At 39.9% G+C, this 18,614-nt stretch overlaps 1 protein-coding gene across 6 annotated transcripts in view; it reads left to right on the plus strand.

The window, feature by feature from the left end:
- Positions 1-18,614, plus strand: part of GABRG3 (gamma-aminobutyric acid type A receptor subunit gamma3) — a 1,125,049-nt gene that overhangs the window by 865,995 nt on the left and 240,440 nt on the right. For all 6 annotated transcript variants that reach the window (XM_077296878.1, XM_077296883.1, XM_077296881.1 and 3 more), the window contains one exon: positions 16,367-16,504. In XM_077296878.1, the coding sequence (XP_077152993.1) occupies positions 16,367-16,504 (138 nt within the window). The remainder of the gene's footprint in view (positions 1-16,366; positions 16,505-18,614) is intronic.

Here is an 18,614-nt window from a genome sequence, read left to right on the forward strand (position 1 = left end):
TGCTTATATTAAATCAGATGACTCAGTCTAAGCTTGTTCAATTCTGAGGCTTTATCTTTAAGTGACTTAAAGGGAATCTGTCACCCCCAAAATTGTAGATGAGCTAAGCCCACCGGCTACAGGGGTTTATCTACAGCATTCTGTAATGCTGTAGATAAGCCCCCTATGTATCCTGAAAGATGAGAAAAAGAGATTAGATTATACTCACACAGTGGCGGTCCCGCTGCGGTGGGAGTTGCGGTACGGTCCAGGGCCTCCCATCTTCTTATGATGACATCCTCTTCTTGTCTTCATGCTGCAACTCCGGAGCAGGTGTACTTTGTCTGCCCTGTTGAGGGCAGAGCAAAGTACTGCAGTGTGCTGGCGCCGGTCCTCTCTGACCTTTCCCGGCGCCTGCGCACTGCAGTACTTTGCTCTGCCCTCAACAGGGCAGACAAAGTACGACTGCGCCGGAGCTGCAGCATGAAGACAAGAAGAGGACGTCATCATAAGAAGATGGGAAGCCCCGTAGCGGACCATGATGCCCATCGGACCGGACCACAGTTGGACCGCCCCTGGGTGAGTATAATCTAACCTCTTTTTCTCATCTCTCAGGATAAATCGGGGGCTTATCTACAGCATTACAAAATGCTGTAGATAAGCACCTGATGCTGGTTTGCTTAGCTCATCTACGATTTTGTTGGTGACAGGTTCCCTTTAAGTGACTTAGAAACAAATAGGGTTGAAAAAAGGAACTCATGCCTGCAAGTATTTATTTTTTCACCAACCTTTAATTATTCTTAACTGTTTATTTTCTGTTGTTTGGATAATGGATAGCATGATCAGAGGTTTCCTTAAGTACACAGAATACCATATGAATGCACAACTGGAGCAGGTGTTCCAAGGTGAATACAGTCAGGAGTGTACATATAAATTATGGGGCCCCATAGCAAAAGTTCTAAATGCCCCCCCAGAAAAAGAAATTAATATTTGGTGGGGTTAAAGAAAAGCATACTTCACAATTTTGCTGCCCTTGGTAATTTTAATCCTATTGAAGCCCATAGGTTTCCTTCTCATAGCCCCAATAGAGTGTGATGCCAACAGTAGTGTCCCCCTAAACACAGTATGATATCCCCACGGTTAATCCTTCCACTGCATCCTGCACACATGCAGTATGATAACCCTACTGTAGCCCCCTCCCCTTAACACTCCTTCGCCAAAATGTAGTGACACCAACATAGTATGATGCCTCAACTGTTATCACCAAACATCCCTCCTTACAGCATAATGGGCCTCCATACAGTATAATGACCCCTGCACACACATTTCCACTCAGTATGATTGCCCCAATATGACCATCCACACTGTATAATGGCCCCAATGTACCTCACAACAGTATAATAACCTTGGGTACTTGGTCGCTTCACATGTCATTCTTCTCATACTTTTGTGATTTTCAGCAAATTTTCGGTGGATCAACTTTTTTTGGAAAAAAATAGTCAAAACTGGCAAATTTTATCATCTCTAATATTATTGTCAAATTTACATTTAAAATCTTTTGACAATTTAATGGATTCACAAAAATGAAATGGTAATATACACATACATGGGATTATGATAATACTCTTAAGTAGTGCACTATATTGTAACAAATGACAATATAATTGCAACCAAATTGTGTAAACATAATGGTTATCTAACTGTACAGCATATAATAATCTTATCACAATGTTGCACACATACTGTAGTATTCTATAACATTTTTAGTATCATTCTATTAACAATGAATACTGCTTTGACATACTGTATACATCTTATTTAATTATATTTTCTCACTATAAAGTGAAAATTATTATACATAAATACAATATAATATTGAACAACTGAAACAATAACTATTATTTTCTTATTCCAACTTTACTCATGTAGATTGAGAACATTTGTTTCTTCAATTTTCTCCCAATTGCAAATTTTCACAATTAGTAGTACTGGTGTATAAGTTGTGAGGCCTAGATCTGGATGCTGAATTGTGCCTTTGTCACCTCCCCCCCCCCCACTCTTACATGGCACTTTTAATAATCATGCTTTCTTGTATGGCTACAACTCTGTTGCCTCTCTTCAAATTATAGTTATGCTCCTTAGGTTACATCAAGTAATGCAGTTTATGTTATTTGGTGAAGATTTGATGAGATAAACTAATGAAAAAAGTGCATAGTAAAGTAAACTAAAATTATTCCTTTTGTGACGGTTTTGTGATAGAATAAGTAATTGCTTATTTACTAGTGTGCTGGATAAGAGTTTCAGTTAGTTGTGATCATTGTGTCCATTTTTACCATCAATTCGTTTTTCTCGTATCCAAAAAATAAATAGCCTCCACCCATTTAAACAATTAAAAACAAACAGTACCAAGATGTAACATGGATGGCATCCATGTGTTTCTGAATTTTGTCAGTGACCCATAAACTTGAATGTTCAATTTTGAATTGAATCAAAATCAGATATTTCTCTGTTTTGTTTTTTGCTAACATTTGGTTTGCGAACAGTCTTAAAACCAGAACAATAATTAGTACACATATATGACTCATGGATATCCAAAAGAAGCCTTATGGACATAATTTTCTGTGTAACTGTGGAAAATCTTTCCTTCAAAACTTTGATAACTTTCATTATTCTTCAGCATTGATTACTTAGACATGTCATTTTAGAAAATTTTAATATTTCAGGTAATAAAGAAACTTTCCAGATTTTGGTCCTCATTTTCTTAATCCCGTAAAGAGAAATTGCTAAATAATGTTGCACTCTAGATGTGATAGATTAAAATTCAGAAATTATACAAGCCAGATGAGACAAAGATTGATGCATGGCTAAAAAGTACATTTTCAACAATATTCCCTTTATTATAAATACTACTTGTCTTAAACTGAAGCATCGTAGATAAAGTCCTAAATGACAAGGTGTTGGAGATACAGATACTAAAAATCTAAGACATCCCATAGGGTTTTTGATCCATGTTGCTATGATAGTATTGTACAATTTATGCAGAATTGTTCATACATATGCTTCATTAGTTTAAGATCTGCTGAATTTGCTGTCCATTTAATTCACTAAACTTACTGTCATGTTCGTGAAACAAGCTGATGTGTATTTTTTTGTACATTATGATGAATTTCACTGAAAATTGCCATTCGAATTTGAGTAGAATGTGGCCATTATCAGTAATAAAATTCAGATTGGCATTTCATTGATGGTGTTCATTGGACCTGGACTGAAGGTGCCTAGAAAGCTATTACTGCACCACAACCAAATTCTAAATCTACCATTAAATTTTAACTATAATACATTAAAAAGTTACTACTGTTTTGTTTTGATAAGACTGTTTGCTCTGTAGTTTCCCATCCAAATGGATGTCATTGTGATTTTTCTTTCTAAGAGCACTGTTGTTTTTCATGACAAAAACCATAGCCACAACATTCCTTTTCCTGTCACCATCACCAGTTTCTATATTTCCTTTAAGCCTCTCATCACAATCTCTTGCTTTTTAAATCAATTTCGTGTCAAACGACTTCACTAGGCTCTAAATGATGGAGAGTTCAAGCATTTGGACCCAGCTGTACAACCTCACTAAAGAGTTATCTTATCTTAGACATTTGTGGCCTATGTCTACAGAACATACCTTCAATGTCCAATACTCTTACTTCTGAGACCTGCACCTGTCACCTTTTATTGAAGGTTCAAAAATTTCTAAGGATTTGTGCCACCTTGGTGGTGTAAGACAGGTTCTACACAAGATAGATATAAGTCACAGTGCTTGGGGCTGCATGTATTCCATCAAATTATTGTTTTTATAGGAAAAAATGGGTTTTTCACCTTTGTGTCCGAGAAAACAGCACCATTAAATGTCTCAATTAAATACCTAACCTTTAGCTACTATATTTCCCAGCACAATCTTAAATTAGCTTAGGTAAATGTGCTGTAATTTCAAAATGTAGATAATCCACATGGGAAACAGGTTTGGAAAACATTGTCGCCTTAAACTATCACATTATAATTTGTATTAGGCAAGGTTTCTGTTGGAATTAAAGAACCCGGTTTTTCAGGAAATCATGAGCATTTCCAAAAGCTACAAAACCTTTACAAGATGTGTTAAAGTGGATATGAATAATTAATTAAGACTTGTAATAAAAATTTGAACATGTCTCCATAATTAAATAATGTTAATTCATTTCCTGTAGACAGTTCATGGAAATGAATAGATCAGTAGCCCCACATGCTCATTAACTCTGCATTCACAATGGCAAATTTAGACCTCAGTTCTCAAGATCAGTGAGGATTTCATCAGCCATACCAGAGTAATCACACATTTTCAGCTATCCTGTGTAATGTATTTTTTTTTGGTGTTTGTGATGAAGATAAATTTAATTTATACTTATTCAAACTTAGTACTTGATTAATGTTGCGAAGGTTGTGATGATTTTTGTGCTATGAATGTTTAGAAATGAAAAAATGGCAAAAAAAGGCAAAAAAATTACTTGGCGCTCAGTATTTGAAATGAAATGATTCCTTTATTGTACATCCAGACCAAATAGATTAAATTAAACGTTTTCGGTCAGTCATAATTTACCATAATTTCATATGACATCCAGTTTTCTCCAATAAGGATATTCTGATGAAGGTCTTATGACGGACCGAAAACATTTAATTTAATCTATTTGGTCTGGATGTACAATAAAGATGGAATCATTTTTTTCAAATACTGAGTGCCAAGTAATTTTTTTGCCTAATTGTATGGGTTGGACACCCGACTTGAGCACCACCAGCAGCATTATTCCAGAGTGCTGTGTTATTTATTTCCTAGAAATGAAAAAATGCCACTGTTTTTAGTAAATAGTGTTTCCATAAAGGGTTGCTTAAATACTTGGTTTGCAAACAATATTTAGGCAAGTGGCACATCTCTGTTGTGAATTTACTTTTTGCTCCCTCTAGTGGTTACTAGTTTTTTGACTCTGGTTTTTCTGTCATTCCTTTTATCCGCACCTGGGTCGTTAGTTAAGGGTGTTGCTATTTAAGCTCCCTGGACCTTCAGTTCAATGCCTGGCAACGTAGTTATCAGAGCTAGTCTGCTGTGCTCTTGTCTACTGATCCTGGTTCCAGTTATATCAGCTAAGTCCGCTTTTTGCTTTTTGCTATTTTGTTTTGGTTTTGTATTTTTGTCCAGCTTGTTCCAAATATATATCCTGACCTTTGCTGGAAGCTCTAGGGGGCTGGTGTTCTCCCCCCGGACCGTTAGACGGTTCGGGGGTTCTTGAATTTCCAGTGTGGATTTTGATAGGGTTTTTGTTGACCATATAAGTTACCTTTCTTTATTCTGCTATCAGTAAGCGGGCCTCTCTGTGCTAAACCTGGTTCATTTCTGTGTTTGTCATTTCCTCTTACCTCACCGTTATTATTTGTGGGGGGCTTCTATCCAGCTTTGGGGTCCCCTTCTCTGGAGGCAAGAAAGGTCTTTTGTTTTCCTCTACTAGGGGTAGCTAGATTCTCCGGCTGGAGCGTGTCATCTAGAATCAACGTAGGAATGATCCCCGGCTACTTCTAGTGTTGGCGTTAGGAGTAGATATATGGTCAACCCAGCTACCACTGCCCTATGAGCTGGATTTTTGTATTCTGCAGACTTCCACGTTCCTCTGAGACCCTCGCCATTGGGGTCATAACAGTTTGCCAGGCCAGTATTAAATGTTTAATGCATTGCAGAAGAGGGATTATAAGAAAGAAGATTCTGAGTTTTTTTTTTTTTTCTTCTTCCCCTTTACCTCAGAGTGGCTATGCTTGCTGCAGACATGAATGTCCAGACCTTGATTACAAGTGTGGACCAGCTGGCTACTCGTGTGCAGGGCATACAAGACTATGTTATCAGTAATCCTAGGTCAGAACCTAAAATACCGATTCCTGAACTGTTTTCCGGAGACAGGTTTAAGTTTAGGAATTTTGTGAATAATTGTAAATTGTTTTTGTCCCTGAGACCCTGTTCATCTGGAGACTCTGCTCAGCAAGTAAAAATTGTTATTTCGTTCTTACGGGGCGACCCTCAGGATTGGGCTTTTTCGCTGGCGCCAGGAGATCCGGCATTGGCTGATATTAATGCGTTTTTTCTGGCGCTCGGTTTACTTTATGAGGAACCCAATCTTGAGATTCAGGCAGAAAAGGCCTTGCTGGCTATGTCTCAGGGGCAGGACGAGGCTGAAGTGTACTGCCAAAAATTTCGGAAATGGTCCGTGCTGACACATTGGAACGAGTGTGCACTGGCCGCTAATTTTAGAAATGGCCTTTCTGAAGCCATTAAGAATGTTATGGTGGGTTTTCCCATTCCCACAGGTCTGAATGATACTATGGCACTGGCTATTCAAATTGACCGGCGGTTGCGGGAGCGCAAAACCGCAAATTCCCTCATGGTGTTGTCTGAACAGACACCTAATTCGGTGCAATGTGATAGAAAAATCGCAAATTCCCTCATGGTGTTGTCTGAACAGACACCTGATTTAATGCAATGTGATAGAATCCTGACTAGAAATGAGCGGAAAATTCATAGACGCCGGAATGGCTTGTGCTACTACTGTGGTGATTCTACACATATTATCTCAGCATGCTCTAAACGTATAGCTAAGGTTGTTAGTCCTGTCACCGTTGGTAATTTGCAACCTAAATTTATTCTGTCTGTAACTTTGATTTGCTCACTGTCGTCTTTTCCTGTCATGGCGTTTGTAGATTCAGGTGCTGCCCTGAGTCTTATGGATCTGTCATTTGCTAAGCACTGTGGTTTTACTCTTGAACCATTAGAAAATCCTATTCCTCTTAGGGGTATTGATGCTACGCCATTGGCAGCAAATAAACCGCAGTATTGGACACAGGTTACCATGTGCATGACTCCTGAACACCGCGAGGTGATACGTTTCCTGGTTTTACATAAAATGCATGATTTGGTTGTTTTAGGGCTGCCATGGTTACAGACCCATAATCCAGTCCTGGACTGGAAGGCTATGTCAGTCTCAAGTTGGGGCTGTCGTGGTATTCATGGGGATTCCCTGCCTGTGTCTATTGCTTCTTCTACGCCTTCGGAAGTTCCGGAGTATTTGTCTGATTATCAGGATGTCTTCAGTGAGTCTGAGTCCAGTGCACTGCCTCCTCATAGGGACTGTGACTGTGCTATAGATTTGATCCCAGGCAGTAAATTTCCTAAGGGAAGACTGTTTAATCTGTCGGTACCTGAACATACCGCTATGCGTTCATATATCAAGGAGTCTCTAGAGAAAGGACATATTCGTCCGTCTTCTTCCCCTCTTGGTGCGGGATTCTTTTTTGTGGCAAAAAAGGACGGATCTTTGAGACCTTGTATTGATTATCGGCTTTTAAATAAGATCACTGTCAAATTTCAGTATCCTTTACCGCTGTTGTCTGACTTGTTTGCCCGGATTAAAGGTGCCAAGTGGTTCACCAAGATAGATCTTCGTGGTGCGTACAACCTTGTGCGCATTAAGCAAGGTGATGAATGGAAAACCGCATTCAATACGCCCGAAGGTCATTTTGAGTACTTGGTGATGCCTTTTGGGCTCTCCAATGCGCCTTCAGTTTTTCAGTCCTTTATGCATGACATTTTCCGGAAGTATCTGGATAAATTTTTGATTGTTTATCTGGATGATATTTTGGTTTTTTCTGATAATTGGGATTCGCATGTGGAGCAGGTCAGGTTGGTCTTTAAAATTTTGCGTGAAAATTCTTTGTTTGTCAAGGGCTCAAAGTGTCTCTTTGGTGTACAGAAGGTTCCCTTTTTGGGGTTCATTTTTTCCCCTTCTGCTGTGGAGATGGACCCAGTCAAGGTCCGAGCTATTCTTGATTGGACTCAGCCCTCGTCAGTTAAGAGTCTACAGAAGTTCTTGGGTTTCGCTAACTTCTACCGTCGTTTTATCGCTAATTTTTCTAGCATTGTGAAACCTTTGACGGATATGACCAAGAAGGGCTCCGATGTAGCTAACTGGGCTCCTGCTGCCGTGGAGGCTTTCCAGGAGTTGAAACGCCGGTTTACTTCAGCGCCTGTTTTGTGCCAGCCCGATGTCTCACTTCCCTTTCAGGTTGAGGTGGATGCTTCAGAGATTGGAGCAGGGGCCGTTTTGTCGCAGAGAGGCCCTGGTTGCTCTGTTATGAAACCTTGTGCCTTTTTCTCTAGGAAGTTTTCGCCTGCCGAGCGAAATTATGATGTGGGCAATCGGGAGTTGTTGGCCATGAAATGGGCATTTGAGGAGTGGCGTCATTGGCTCGAGGGTGCTAAGCATCGTGTGGTGGTCTTGACTGATCACAAAAATCTGATGTATCTCGAGTCTGCTAAACGCCTTAATCCGAGACAGGCCCGCTGGTCATTGTTTTTCTCCCGCTTTGATTTTGTTGTCTCGTATTTACCAGGTTCAAAGAATGTGAAGGCCGATGCTCTTTCTAGGAGCTTTGTGCCTGATGCTCCTGGAGTCGCTGATCCTGTTGGTATTCTTAAAGATGGAGTTATCTTGTCAGCTATTTCTCCGGATCTGCGACGTGTGTTGCAGAGATTTCAGGCTGATAGGCCTGAGTCTTGTCCACCTGACAGACTGTTTGTCCCGGATAAGTGGACCAGCAGAGTCATTTCCGAGGTTCATTCCTCGGTGTTGGCAGGTCACCCGGGAATTTTTGGCACCAGAGATCTGGTGGCCAGGTCCTTTTGGTGGCCTTCCTTGTCAAGGGATGTGCGGTCATTTGTGCAGTCCTGTGGGACTTGTGCTCGAGCTAAGCCTTGCTGTTCTCGTGCCAGCGGTTTTCTCTTGCCCTTGCCTGTCCCGAAGAGACCTTGGACACATATCTCCATGGATTTCATTTCTGATCTTCCGCTATCCCAGGGCATGTCCGTTATCTGGGTGATATGTGATCGCTTCTCAAAGATGGTCCATTTGGTTCCTTTGCCTAAGCTGCCTTCCTCTTCCGATCTGGTTCCTGTGTTTTTCCAGAACGTGGTTCGTTTGCACGGCATCCCTGAGAATATTGTGTCAGACAGAGGATCCCAGTTCGTTTCCAGATTCTGGCGATCCTTTTGTAGTAGGATGGGCATTGATTTGTCGTTTTCGTCTGCTTTCCATCCTCAGACTAATGGACAGACGGAGCGAACCAATCAGACTTTGGAGGCTTATTTGAGGTGTTTTGTCTCTGCTGATCAGGACGATTGGGTGACATTCTTGCCGTTGGCTGAGTTTGCCCTTAATAATCGGGCTAGTTCCGCCACCTTGGTTTCGCCTTTTTTCTGCAACTCTGGTTTCCATCCTCGCTTTTCTTCGGGTCATGTGGAGCCTTCTGACTGTCCTGGGGTGGATTCTGTGGTGGATAGGTTGCAGCGGATCTGGAATCATGTGGTGGACAACTTAAAGTTGTCACAGGAGAGGGCTCAGCGCTTTGCCAACCGCCGCCGCGGTGTTGGTCCCCGACTACGCGTTGGGGATTTGGTATGGCTTTCTTCCCGCTTTGTTCCTATGAAGGTCTCCTCTCCCAAATTTAAACCTCGTTTTATTGGGCCTTACAAGATATTGGAAATCCTTAATCCTGTATCTTTTCGTCTGGATCTTCCTGTGTCGTTTGCTATTCACAATGTATTTCATAGGTCCTTGTTGCGGCGGTACATTGTGCCTATAGTTCCTTCTGCTGAGCCTCCTGCTCCGGTGTTGGTTGAGGGCGAGTTGGAGTACGTGGTGGAGAAGATCTTGGATTCTCTCCTCTCCAGGCGGAGGCTTCAGTACCTGGTCAAGTGGAAGGGCTATGGTCAGGAGGATAATTCCTGGGTGGTCGCCTCTGATGTTCATGCGGCCGATTTAGTTCGTGCCTTTCATGCCGCTCATCCTGATCGCCCTGGTGGTCGTGGTGAGGGTTCGGTGACCCCTCACTAAGGGGGGGGTACTGTTGTGAATTTACTTTTTGCTCCCTCTAGTGGTTACTAGTTTTTTGACTCTGGTTTTTCTGTCATTCCTTTTATCCGCACCTGGGTCGTTAGTTAAGGGTGTTGCTATTTAAGCTCCCTGGACCTTCAGTTCAATGCCTGGCAACGTAGTTATCAGAGCTAGTCTGCTGTGCTCTTGTCTACTGATCCTGGTTCCAGTTATATCAGCTAAGTCCGCTTTTTGCTTTTTGCTATTTTGTTTTAGTTTTGTATTTTTGTCCAGCTTGTTCCAAATATATATCCTGACCTTTGCTGGAAGCTCTAGGGGGCTGGTGTTCTCCCCCCGGACCGTTAGACGGTTCGGGGGTTCTTGAATTTCCAGTGTGGATTTTGATAGGGTTTTTGTTGACCATATAAGTTACCTTTCTTTATTCTGCTATCAGTAAGCGGGCCTCTCTGTGCTAAACCTGGTTCATTTCTGTGTTTGTCATTTCCTCTTACCTCACCGTTATTATTTGTGGGGGGCTTCTATCCAGCTTTGGGGTCCCCTTCTCTGGAGGCAAGAAAGGTCTTTTGTTTTCCTCTACTAGGGGTAGCTAGATTCTCCGGCTGGAGCGTGTCATCTAGAATCAACGTAGGAATGATCCCCGGCTACTTCTAGTGTTGGCGTTAGGAGTAGATATATGGTCAACCCAGCTACCACTGCCCTATGAGCTGGATTTTTGTATTCTGCAGACTTCCACGTTCCTCTGAGACCCTCGCCATTGGGGTCATAACACATCTCACATCTTCATGAATGCCAAGTAACATCTTCATGAATGAAGTAACATTATGAGTAACATTTTCATGAATACCAAGATGAACATTTTCTTAATGCATTCTGGTGGCATCCTTTTTCTTTGTAAGTAATACACACTCAGACATCTAAATGCTATGAAATCCAACTAGACTGAACATACCACTTTCTTCCAATAACCCAATGTCCACTATTAGTGCTCACATGCTTAGTGTAAATACTTTTAGCAGAGGACAGTGGTCAAATGGAGAATTGGAACAAATCTACAGCTTTACAACATGTACTGCTTATACACTTTTCCTTTTTACTTTTTTTTTATAAGCCAACATCATCTTTCTCAGCCATTTGCACTACAACTGCTCTGCTGTGGGACTGGATGAACTAGTCTGTGAATAGATGTGAAAAGACCTCAGTGCATAATAAGAGACCTTACATTTGTGAAGAAGAACTTCTCTGCAAATCAAATTTCCTGGAAAAATCTGAGTGAAAAAGCAAATTTGAATCTTGTCGGATAAAGCAAATTTGAATCTTGTCTGATTAGCTTATCTTTTCTATAAACCACTTCAGAAAAATGATTGCAGTGTGGTTGGGTGCATTATCCTACTGAAAGAGGCCAATGTCTTTAGGACATACTGTTGACAAAAAGACAAACATATGGTCTGAAAAAAAAGGTTAAAATAACTGGCACTTGTCAAAGTAGCATTCTCATAAATGTCAGGACCACAATTTTCACTGTGCAATCTATTAACCTCTCTTTTCTAGACAAGTGATGCACCATAGACCATCCAAATGACATAAAAGTCATACGGAATTATCAGATCAGGCCACTTTACTTAATTGTTTCATATTTTAATGCTCATATGTTTTTGTAAATATTTTCAGTAATGGGCAGGGGTCAGATTGGACACGCTTAACAGTTTGCTGCTGTACAGCATATAGTGCATGTACACATTTTTGTATAGGCCGAATTAACTTTTTCAACAATTTGCACCACAGTAATGCCACTGTTGAATTGCATGGGATAGTTTTTGCTACTAATAAGATTCATTCCTTGCATGCCCATGATCCTGTCACTGGTTCATTGGTTGTTCATTCTTGGTCCACTAGGTAACCACTGCATGTCAGTAGCACAACCATATTTTCTGTTTAACGGATGCTCTGACTGAATTTTCTAGCAATAAAAACTGTACCTTGTCAATTTGAGCAGACTTTTACACTTAACTGTTCTTCAAGAAGAGATTGACCACTTGCTTCACAATTATAAGTATGTACTTGCCTAGCTTTTCCACCTTTTTAAAAACAAGATGATTTCATGATACGCTGTCATAATTTGTCTGTGCTATATGTCTGTGATGTAAATTTAAGCCTGTCAAAGGTATGGCCAGTATGCTGCATTATGTTATTACATTTGTTGACAAATTGAAATCAAATTCCAGAAAAAGTAAAGATAGACTCAAATGTATATCCTGATTCTATATAGGTGTAATTGTCTAGTTAAGAGGCAACAACATTTAGGCTGTGCTTACACGCAGTGCTTTCACACAACGGTCATGCTACAACTGCAGTCTTTTCACTATTTTCCTTCACAATCACTTAAAGAAGCACTCTCCTTTAAATGATGATGAATGAAATATATTATGAGGATACAAACTTTGATGGAAGTGCTTCTTTAATTTAATTAATCGGCAAATGTCAGATTTTTTGGAGAATTTTGTATTTTAAAAAATAATTATTTTGCCACAACAAAAAAGATTGCACAAGAAGTTTAAAAACCCAGTACAACTGCTTGTGGCAAGCAAGTATATAGTCTCTGACTGACACTGATTTCAGTTTTTTTTTGTTCTGTAAAAAGTATTATGCAGGTTTGCTGCTGCTTTCTAATGAATTAAAATTATTATTTTTACAAGGGTAACAGGAGAAATTGGACTCCATAAATTGGTTTGCAATTTTTCATGAGTACGCAGATACCCCAAATGTGAGGGAAAACCATTGTTTGGGTTCATTCCAAGGCTTGGAAGGGAAGGAGTACAGTTTAACTTTTTGAACACAAAATTGGCTGTAATCGAGACCAGATGCCATGTCTCATTTGGAAAGACCCTGTTCCTAAACAGTAAAAACCTTCAACAAATGACCCCATTTTGGAAACTAGACCCCTCAAGATTTTGCTTCCTAGGTCATTGGTGTTGCAAAAGGTCAATGACTCCAAACATACACTTGTGCTCAAAAGTTTAAATACCCCGGCAGAATTTTTTCTTTCTTGACCTTTTTTCAGAGAATATGAAGGATAACACTAAAACTTTTTCTCCTCTCATGGTTAGTGTTTGGGTGAAGCCATTTATTGTCAAACTACTGTAGTTTCTCATTTTAAATCATAATGACTACCCAAAACATCCAAATGACCCTGATCAAAAGTTCATATGCCCCATTTCTTAATACTCTGTATTGCCCCCTCTAACATTAATGCCAGCTTGAAGTCATTTGTGGCAGTTGTGGATGAGGTTCTTTATTTTCTCAGATGGTAAAGCTTCCCACTGTTCTTGGAAAAAAGCCTCCAGTTCCTGTAAATTCCTGGGCTGTCTAGCATGAATTGCGTCAATTATACCATATAATATGGTATATTTTTTACTGTCCCTAATAAAAATAATTTTTTTACTCTTTTTTTCACTAAAAAACTGAAAACAGAAAATCCAGAGGTTGATCACCGATGTGCGTCAGTGATCAGCACTTAAAGGCTGTAGGATGGATGCACGGATCTGATTCTGTTTTTCTACGCTATCTCACTCTAACCCTAACTCAATTCAGTAAAAATTCTGCACGAGATGATGATTACTGTAGTATATTTTTAATGTCCATATTCTTATCCTATCAACTAATCTAAATCATTTTTTTTATTTTTTTACTCTTTACTCTCTGACATTAACTCAATTAAAAAATACTGTGGCAGATGACGATTACTACAGCATATTTTTTCTGTCCCTAATTGACTTTTATTAACTAATCTAGATTATTTTTACTCAATTCTTTTTCATACAAAAAAAACAAAAACTGGAGGCCCGTAAGTGATATTCGTCACCGACCAGTACTCGACAGCGGTAGGACGCACGCATGGGTGCGGTGCAAAAAAGGATGAAAAAAAATGGATAGGAAAAAAAATGTTGATGCCAAAAATTAGCATTAGATGCTAATTCTAATCAGTGGTGTGCATCTGAACACCAGCTCTGTGGCTGTAGGAGGCATGCACGGAGAAGTGCAAAGTTTCGGTGAACAAAAAAGTTGCAGAAAAAAGCGAACACAAGTATGGACCAGTGATATGTGTAACTGATAGGAGGTAAAAAGGAGGGGAAATGGGGGTAATAGGGATTGGGGTGGATTAGGAAAGATCAGGAATGGCTCAGGGAGGGATCAGGAAAATCTTCTTTGATTTTCAGCAGCAGCAGCAGGAGCACCAGAAGAGGTGGCACAGTCATAACAAAAATTAGGGACTCAGAAGGAATCAGAAACACCCTGTATTAGTCAAAAAGACTGGCCTTTCACCAGTCTAAGTTGTGGTTTTTATTTCAAAGCAACAAAATTTCACACAAAGCAATTTCTAGAGTATATATGACTGACAATAGTTAATTTTTGAACAACCAAATTTGTGTACCAGAAGCAGGCTAATTTTGGATTTTATTTCAAACCAACAAAATTTCACACAAACCAAGTTCTACAGTATATGACAATAGTCAATTTTTAAACTAATAAATTTGTACAGCTGTAGCAGGCCAATTTTTCTTTTTTATTTCAAAACAATGAAATTTCACACAAAGCAGGTTATAGAGTATGAATGACAATAGTCAATTTTTTAAACAAAAATACTTTGTGAACTGTACCAGGCCAAGCTGTTTTTTAAAAAGTTTAAACCACTATAATTTTACACAAAGCATGTTAAACTGTATGGATAACAAATCAAATCGAGGAAAAAATGTTGAACTTTTTTTGAACTTTTATATACAACCGTAATGTAATAATAACTGCATTAAAGTGTATGGATGACTAGTTGAATCAAGAAAAGATTTTTGAATGCTTTTTTGGAGCTTTAGATGCCCCGCAGTGTGCTCACTAGTTGTTAGGTCCTGCCTCTCACGTCTGCAGTCCACAAAAACCCCAGTGGTGAAGGCTTAGTGGTTCCTGTAAAGCAGCCGTTTCCAAACCACTTCGCTGTCATGACAGCTTGGTCTGGCTCCGATATTCCTCCTGTCATTCTCTCAGGAGTCTCATAGGATTCTGCCATCTTTGATGCCTTTTTGCCCACTACGCACGTTACACTCTATGGATTACTAATTCAATCCAAGAAAATTTTCAAGGCGTTTTTGGAGTGTTATATACCACCAATATTGATCAAAAAGCATGTAATTCTTTGTGCATGACTAATTGAATCCATAAAAAAAATCAATGCATTTTTGTAGTTTTATATGCCACCAAAATTTAACAGAAAGCATGTAACACTCTATGGATGACTAATTTAATGTAGAAAAATGTTTCAACGCTCTTTTGTAGAGTTATATTCCCCTGTAATGTAGCACAAAGCATGTAATACTCTATGGATGACAATATAGTCAATTTTTTTTCACCCCCCAACTAAAGAATGTGGTCATGTGCAGCAGCTATATATTTAGCAATGGATGCTCTTGCACCTGTCCGTAGGCTACATGCAAAATGCATCTGATACAAACAGCAAATCACAAGATTAGCCCTTAGAAGGGCTATTAGTATGATGTTCAGCATCTGCACCAGTATCAACAATACAGGACTCTGATTACTTAAACTGTGCACACACAGGCCTGGATAACTGCGTTCTCCCTCCAATCAGAAAGGGACTGTGTGAAAGACATCTTGAAATCTGAAGATTACCATAGGATTTTGGGTCACAATGTAGAGCTCACTGTCAAAAAGCAGGATTTGCATGCTAGGTCATTGGTGTTGCAACAGGTCAATGCCTCCAAACACAACATACAGATGTGCTCAAAAGTTTACATACCCCAGCAGAATTTTTGGTTTCTTAGCCTTTTTTCAGAGAATATGAATGATAACACCAAAACTTTTTTCTCCACTCGTGGTTAGTGGTTGAGTGAAGCCATTTATTGTCAAACTACTGTGTTTTCTCTTTTTAAATCATAATGACAACCCCAAACATACAAATCACCCTGATCAAAAGTTTGTACAGCGAAACTGGAAAAGAAAGAAAGTGCAATAGGATCTTAACTGGTAGCAAAAAGGTGGCAGGAAAGGGATACAGTCACCTTATAGAGTTGCTGCAAGGCAACATGTAACTGGCATAACCAAAGTCACATACCCTAGTAATTTTGCCCTGATAACATGCACAGAAGTTGACACAAATGGACTGCGCTCACTGGCTGGGGATATGTATCACTCATACATATCCTTCGCTCCCCGGTCTGAAACTGGCGAATCTCCTCAATGCACAGTGTGTACGTTAGGGTGATTCATAGGTCAGCCTGCAATCACTCAGACTGACTGCAGACTTATTGGTTTTAGCAGGACAATCCCGTTAAGATAATTATTTATAGCAGTAATAATAATAATAGTTTTGCCCAAATATAGTCTTTACTTGATTGCTAAAGATAACATTTTTGTTTTTGTGTTTTTGTTGACAGACGGTTATCCAAAAGAAGAGATGGTTTACAGATGGAGAAAAAACTCTGTGGAAACAGCAAATCAGAAATCATGGAGGCTTTATCAGTTTGATTTCATGGGCCTCAGGAACACTACTGAAATTGTTCAAACATCAGCAGGTAAAATGTAATTTAATATAATTCTATCAATTTGATGAAAATATATCTGTTGGATTCTTGCAATAGTTCTGCATTTATGATCAGGAATTATGTTTTCTTAGTGGTAAGAATAAAGTGAAGAGTTCCATGCTGTCCTAGTTAGGTGTATGCTGACTCAGCATATTGACTGAGTTGCATATTCTGACATTTAATATCATTATACTAACATGTTCAGTGAATAGTACACTAAAAGGATCATTATATGCTGTGAGTTGGTAAATCCAGATAATTTTAGATATGTAGTGCTAATATTTAGAATGCTGTATATTCTCTTCTCAGGATTTTGCTCATGAACCTTGGGTTCAGAAGTGGTGAACAGAGGTTCACAGTTTGTATTTCTTCAGAAAAAAATGACTGTTCGTAATAATCTGAAGGTTTATTAGGTGCTTTATATTTAGTGCGTGTGTCAGTGTCACAGCATCACATAGGAAAATTGAGCAAAACTCTCACACTTGTGATAGCCCCCTGATTTTTGTGACCTGAGCAGAGTATGTTTAAAATTACCACTACAGTTTGGTGGAACATTTTTGCCATGTACCGTAATTGATGAATTAACTATGGAGTGCAGCTTTTACTGCAAGACAGATCATTAAAATGAATCAAAATAAATTGTGGTATGCACAAGTACAAGCTGTTATGGGATGTACAGAAAATCTTAACTGGTGCGAAAAACAGCCAAAACATCACCAATTGTAGAAGAGCACTCAATAGGAAAGGCCAAGGGAGGTGCCTGGCCCTAATCTCCACTATATGTACCCTACCTATCAGCGGACATTGGCACCCTATACCTGCGCAAATGGTGCCCCCGCTCACCGTCGACTATCCCTTCTACCCCTACACAACCCTGTAGGAGTGTGGTAGCAAAATAAATTGCACAAATCAGGTGTATACAATAATATAGATACAGCTCACAGTCTTTTATCTTACATCCAGGAGGCCAATGGACAAGCTGTCCCTATTGTGACCCTACCTGTCAGTGGAGGTTGGCACCCTATTTAGGAAGTTAATGAGACTGGCACCCCTGCTCCTCAACGGCTGTCCCCGAGATGACCCTAGTCACTCAATTATCAGAGGAATTTTGTAATATAAAAAATCACCATAAGAGGAAAGACCTCCACTATTCTAGACAAAAAAAACACCAGTACACAGGCAGAGATGCGTACCTGTCCAAGGCCTCCAACAATTGCACTAACCAAGGTGCAGCGGACCCAAGATAAGATGGCAAACGCACATTGGGTCCGCTGCACCTTGGTTAATGCAATTGTTGGAGGCCTTGGACAGGTAAGCATCTCTGCCTGTTTACTGGTGTTTTTTTTGTCTAGAATAGTGGAGGTCTTTCCTCTTATGGTTTTTTTTTAGATTAGGACTGCCAATATGTAAGGACCCTTGACGCGGGTTGGCAGCTTAAATATTGTGGCCATAATATCGACCAATACCTTGCATACATTGTTATGTTTTTGGTGCACTGTATATTTTTCCAGGGTGCGGCTGGGCCCTAGATGGCTCTGTACACTGTGGCCTCTGTTCACACAGGATGCATTATGGTGAGCCCGCTACATGGCGTCATTAATAGGCTTTGAGCCATATACTTTGCATTCCTGTGTGAACATGCCACATACAGACTATTTGTTTGCACAGGTGCACCAAGTGTCCAATTCCTGATTGTAGGGTCGCTGCCTTATCGGTATTATTGCACCTGTGCGTTTGCCATCTTAACCCGGGTCCGCTGCACCTTGGTTAGTGCAATTGTTGGAGGCCTTGGACAGGTAAGCATCTCTGTCTGTGTACTGGTGACTTTTGTATTATGTAAGGTGCTAGAGTGCTTCAATGTGCAAAATAAAGACATATGAACCATAAAATTGGACACAATGTCACTGGAGTTTCTTAATGGGAAATGATACTGTAGAAGGAAAGTGGCCCAAAATGTACATCTTTACATAGAGATGTGTATATACCTACTGTATGTATAATTCCCTCACATGTGCTCAGTAGGCCCTCTCCTCCACCTTGCTCCATGTGCTGGTATATCAGGTTTCCTTCAGGACTGAGGGAATGTACCTTTGCCAGTGGA

The sequence above is a fragment of the Ranitomeya variabilis genome, chromosome 3, assembly GCF_051348905.1.
Source record: "Ranitomeya variabilis isolate aRanVar5 chromosome 3, aRanVar5.hap1, whole genome shotgun sequence".
Taxonomy (NCBI): domain Eukaryota; kingdom Metazoa; phylum Chordata; class Amphibia; order Anura; family Dendrobatidae; genus Ranitomeya; species Ranitomeya variabilis.